Here is a 5739-nt window from a genome sequence, read left to right as displayed (position 1 = left end):
TCCCGCGGTGCGATGCCCCCGCTTCTCTCTCACTCTCTGTTCCCGCAGGGATCATCAACTTTTGTGCCAATAACTACCTGGGGCTCTCCAGCCACCCCGAGGTGATCCGTGCCGCCGTGGAGGCCCTCGAGAAGTTCGGCGCTGGGCTCAGCTCCGTCCGCTTTATCTGCGGTACTCAGGTACCGGGCGCCCGGGCAGCACCCGCTGCACCACGGTAGTTTTTCGCAGGGTGTGCGCTCAGACTTCCCTCTCGGCACTCGCATGCGTGCACAGCGCTGAGGTACACGTGGCCTGATGCAAAAAAAACAACCACCTGCCAAATCGCCACTAGTCAATAAGGGAAATATGCCAATTTAAACCATTACAACAGCTGAAAGAGCAAAGGAATGAAACAGCCCTCTGAATTCAGAAAATTAATGTCTTTTTCTCTCCCTTGTGGGTCAGACTTAGAGGGAACCTGACTTGAAATGACTCTGTCACACCCACCCTGGTTTATCCTTGCTGGAGCCCTTTCAGAGTGCCAGCTGGTTAAGTGCAAAGAACACTGAGAGCTGCTCCCCTCTCTATGGGGAGCTTGGAGTCTTCCTGCAGAGCTTTTGGCATTCAAACCCATAATAACATTTTAAGGCTACATTTGCAAACACGTGCTGAACACAACTAACTTCTCACACACACACACACACACACACACACACACCTTTTCTGGATTAAACCTGGCTGTTTGCTCTCCTTGCAAGTCAGCATTTAACAGCAGCAGGCAAGCAAGAACTTGTGCTGCCTACCACTGACTCTCGCTCCTCTCTTCTCTTTAGAGCATACACAAGGACCTGGAGGAGAAAATCGCACGTTTCCACCAGCGGGAAGATGCCATTCTCTATGCCAGCTGCTTTGATGCCAACGCTGGTATCTTTGAGGTTCGTAGGGCTTCAAGGGAAACCTATGTTGTGCACGGGGGAGGGAGGAGACAGCAATGTGCCTGCCGTGCCTTCCAGAGGCTCTGATGTGAGCTCTGTGCAGCAGAAAAGGTAGCAGTGACTGGCAGTGAAGAACCCTGACTTGGTGCCTTTGGACTGGGGAAGCCATGCAGAGGTGTTTAATCAGCCCTCACCTCCCCTGTCCCCAGCCAGCTCCAGCTTTTGGGAAAGGCTCGTTTCATCAGAGGTCTGTACACTCTCTTGAAGTACGGGTAGGGGGGAGGGATGATTCCCCAGGCTTGCTAGGAAAGGGGAAGGAGGTTTTGAGCTCAGAAGGCACAGGCAAGAGCCTGGCCTAAAGAAATTGAGTGATAGGGTGTCTGGGAAGGAAACTGGAAAGTTCAGTAGTGCCAGGAGAGATGTGGCAGCTGCAATCAAGTGAAGCCTTGTCCTCTGTACTGAGAGAGGCTGAAAGATCTTGGTGAGGTGGCACACCAGAGCAAGGGATAATCCTTTCTGTTTGGCATGGCCAGGCCCTGCTGACCCCAGAGGATGCAGTGCTGTCAGATGAGCTGAACCATGCTTCCATCATTGATGGGATCCGCCTGTGCAAGGCCAACAAGTACCGCTACAAGCACATGGACATGCAGGATCTGGAGACCAAGCTGCAGGAAGCACAGGTACGGAGGTCTGCTCCCACCACAATGTATGGGCACTTGCTTAGCTATGCTGCCTCTGCAGCAGCCAGCCCTGAAGGGTGAGCTCTGCCTTTTCCCATGCAATAGGCATCATTTTTGCTGATAGGCACAGGTAGACATGGATAGGCAAGGTGGCAAAGCAGCTGGTTGCAGTTCAATCCCCCCATCTCAGTTAGATATATCCACTCCCTACAGGAGTATGTCCCTGTCTCTTTTGCCAGTCCCTGTCCTCAGGGTGACATCTTCACCCCTGGGGGGGCCTTTTTTCTTCCAACAGAAACATCGTCTGCGTCTGGTGGCCACTGACGGTGCCTTCTCCATGGATGGTGACATTGCACCCCTGAGGGAGATCTGCCAGCTGGCCCAGAAGTATGATGCCCTGGTCTTCATTGATGAATGCCATGCCACAGGCTTCCTGGGACCCAATGGTCGGTAAGTGACCCTTTCAACCCGATTTCTCCCCCTTACTCTGGCTAATTGCAGCAAGGCCAAAGGTGCTGATGGCTAACATATTTTTGTGAGGGGACTCCTGCAGCCACCATTTCTTGAAGGCTTTGCACCCCACTTTTGGGGCACCTGAAGGGATTGAAGGGAGATACTTTGGCAAAGTGACAACTGCTTCTCAGTGTGTAAGGGATGGTATGACCACCTCATTTGCCTCTCCTGGCAAGCAGTTGGACTTCCCAATTTCCAAATAAAGATCTTCTCAGATACGACTTTCAGATTCTTGGGTTTGTGCAGTTAGCGTGGCCAGATCGATTAATTCCTTCAGGGCAGCTTTTCTGTCCATCCTCTGGTGCCAAGCAGTGCACTTGCTGCAGGTGTTTGCAAAGAAGAGATGCTTCATATCTTGTTTTGAGAACTAAGCAAGAAAACTTACCTCGTTTTCTCACCAAGGCCATGGCAAATGTTTCACCCTGCATCAAAACGATGGTTCAAAGGGCATCTTTTAAGGGAAGGGATGCCACTCCTGGTGGCACTTCACCAATAACAAGGGAGGTTGTTGTGCTGAACTCCAATATATTCCAGACACTGTAGTTGTACTGAACTTTCTCAAATTTAAGTCTTCATAAAGAATGAGTCATAGGATGGTCTGTTTGTCTTGTAATGGTCCTTCTTTGGGGCATGGTAGCAACTCCTGTGAGTTGAGGTAGACCTTGTTGCTCTGTCCCAGTGGGCTGTCAGGTCCCACCATCTGCAAAAACACCTGTTTGACTGCACTGAGGTGTGTAAATGCACCATGGCTTGAGGAAGAGGGAATGGTTAACGAATGCTTTGTGACTTGTGCTAGTTTCAGTGTGAATCTGATGCTGTTGTCTACAGCACTGTGCTTCAGGAGAGCCCAGAGCTGGATGGCCATGCCTTTCCTGCCTTCTTGGGCTGGAGGATGTGAAGCTGCAGAGCGTGTTTGCCACATCTGGTTGGTTCTGCTGTCAACAGCTGGTGCTTTGTCTGGAATATTAAACTTCTGTGTGGGAAGTTTGAGCACTCTCCCATGTGTAACAGATGAGGAGCCCATGCTCTTATCTCATGAGATCCCAGCTTAGCCTTTCTGGAGGAAAGGAAGGTCAATACTTGGGTTGAACTATCACAGGGAGCTGGTCTTCCTTTTCCTGAAGGAGGGACACTGGAGACCTGGCTGGTGGCACTTTGTTTCCGTTGAGGCATCAGGCAACATCCCTGGTGTGCTGGCACATTTGATGTGAGATTCCTGTTTCTACAGGGGTACCGATGAGCTCCTGGGAGTGATGGACAAAGTCACCATCATCAATTCCACCCTGGGAAAAGCTCTTGGAGGAGCTGCAGGTGAAAGCATTTTCCTGTCCAAGGTCCTGCATGCCCTGGAGCTCCACAGCATCACTCTTGTTTCCTTCCTCTGCCTAATGATAGAGCAAAAAATGCATGTTGTCCTCTTCTGCTGGTGGCATGAGGCTCAGTTTGTGACCCTGCTGCAGGGTCAAGGGAAGTCCTGCCATGTGGTCCTTTCACTATCATTTTCCCCATGCATTTGCCTTTGGGGTCAAGTTGGAAACTTGGTCAAAAGCATCAGCTGTGATTTTTAGGCCTGGTTTGTGCTGACCTGCTGTAGGTGTCATGTTAACTTTATCAAGAAGATGCACTCTGAACATGCCACTCTGGGGTGCCTTGTCCATTTCTCTCTCCTCCATCTGCAGGTGGGTACACAACTGGTCCCAAACCCCTCGTTGATTTGCTCCGCCAGCGTTCCCGCCCATACCTCTTCTCTAACAGCCTGCCCCCTGCCGTGGTGGGCTGTGCATCCAAGGCCCTGGACCTGCTCATGGAGAGCAATGCCATTGCACAGTCCATGGCTGCCAAAACCCAACGGTGAGGGGGGCATATTGGGGTGGGAGCAGGGACAGCTTCATTAGGAATGAGTCGTCCATGTATATTTATTCATCCCACCTCCCCAGTGATAGCCGTGAAGGTAGTTTGCAAGTCAGAGCTCAGGGGTGCACAGGGGAAGCTGCAGGATGTGCCTGTGTGTATATCAGACAGAGCTGCAGGCAGATGTATCACATCTGGATGCTCTGTGTGCTGGGAAACATCTGTCCCCCAAGGATCTGTGGTTACCTTTTTGCTGATCAGGAAATGGCAGGAGGTCACTCCAAAAAGAGAGATTTCTTCCCTGCATGTGAGATGCACAGTGGAGCAAACCTTGCCCAGCACTCAGTGTCCAGGGCTCCCAGGGGAAAGCAGGGCAGCAGTGGTCAAGGATAGGGGTGATGAGGATTTTACTCACCCTCTTGTTCTCTTCACCAGGTTCAGAAGCAAAATGACAGCAGCTGGTTTCACCATCTCAGGGAAAGACCACCCCATCTGTCCTGTCATGCTGGGGGATGCTCGCCTGGCTTCAGTGATGGCTGAGGACATGCTGAAGAGAGGTGAACCAGGGAGGGTGCTCTGTATGCAGATGCATTCCCTGAGGGAAGGGACAGTTTGGTGGTGGTGCTACCACCAGCCCTCCTCCAGGGGATGCTGCTGCATGAAATCTGTTACTCCTCCACCTACCAACTGCAAATGTCCTCCTGGTCTCCCCCACATCTTGTTGGCTTTGCCTTCTTTCTCTGTTGGGGAGGGGGTTTAGATTGACACTCTTGTCCTGCCGTGCTGGACTCCTATCTCCATCATTGGCCCTAACCTTCATTTCCATGCTTGGGAGCCGATGGCACTTGAAAACTATGAAGCCTGGAAGTGGTTATCAAGAGGGGAGGGAGGATCCTAAAGCTCTTCTATCACCCAGCACATCTCAGCCTGCCTCCTTCGCTCCCAGTCAGATCTGACTCCCTGTTTCCTCCCCAGGCATTTATGTCATTGGCTTCAGCTACCCAGTGGTCCCCAAGGGGAAGGCTCGCATTCGGGTCCAGATCTCAGCCGTGCACAGTGACGAGGACATCGACCGCTGCGTGGAAGCCTTCACCGAGGTGGGACGGAAACACGGAGCGCTGCCTTGAGGGGCCAAAAAACACCTCATCCAGTGCCATCCCTTCCCACAACCAAGTGCCTCTGCTGGGGGAAAAGGCTTGAGCAGCATGCTGCCAAAACCAGGACCGATCCTCAAGGCATCACAGCCTGTGGTAGGCTGTGGCTGTTGCAGCATACTGGCAGTAGCACTGGCAGCTGGCTGTTGTGTCATTAAAGGTGTCCTGCAGTGCAGAGAATATTTGTCTGCCTCTTGTTTCCTCAGCCAGGAGCTGCACCCCATCACCATCCTCTTGTGCTGTGGCCAGGCACTCTGTTGTGTCTCCCCTGAAGCCTCAGTCCAGAACAGCCTGTGGTAGGCTGTGGCTGTTGCAGCATACTGGCAGTAGCACTGGCAGCTGGCTGTTGTGTCATTAAAGGTGTCCTGCAGTGCAGAGAATATTTGTCTGCCTCTTGTTTCCTCAGCCAGGAGCTGCACCCCATCACCATCCTCTTGTGCTGTGGCCAGGCACTCTGTTGTGTCTCCCCTGAAGCCTCAGTCCAGATACTGAAGCATCTCCTCATTTCCTGCTGATGGAAAAACAGTGTTGCTGGTGTGCTCAAGGTCACCTGCTTCCTCCGTGCTTTCCTGTGGATCCAGCAGCATCACCCTGGCAGATCTGCCTGCTGCAATTCCCCACTGAGGC

At 52.2% G+C, this 5739-nt stretch overlaps 1 protein-coding gene across 1 annotated transcript; it reads left to right on the top strand.

Moving 5' to 3' along the window:
• Positions 1–48: 48 nt before the first annotated feature.
• On the top strand, positions 49–5287 carry GCAT (glycine C-acetyltransferase; the record flags this gene model as incomplete). Its single annotated transcript, XM_009077669.1, has 8 exons — positions 49–179; positions 813–914; positions 1448–1594; positions 1890–2044; positions 3336–3418; positions 3787–3958; positions 4394–4515; positions 4934–5287. Coding segments are annotated over 8 exons (1064 nt in total), but the record flags the coding sequence as incomplete, so codon positions are not given.
• Between the last annotated feature and the right edge of the window lie 452 nt (positions 5288–5739).

This window comes from Acanthisitta chloris, unplaced genomic scaffold, assembly GCF_000695815.1.
Source record: "Acanthisitta chloris isolate BGI_N310 unplaced genomic scaffold, ASM69581v1 scaffold33766, whole genome shotgun sequence".
Classification (NCBI taxonomy): domain Eukaryota; kingdom Metazoa; phylum Chordata; class Aves; order Passeriformes; family Acanthisittidae; genus Acanthisitta; species Acanthisitta chloris.
This window is presented reverse-complemented; position numbering and strand designations above follow the sequence as displayed.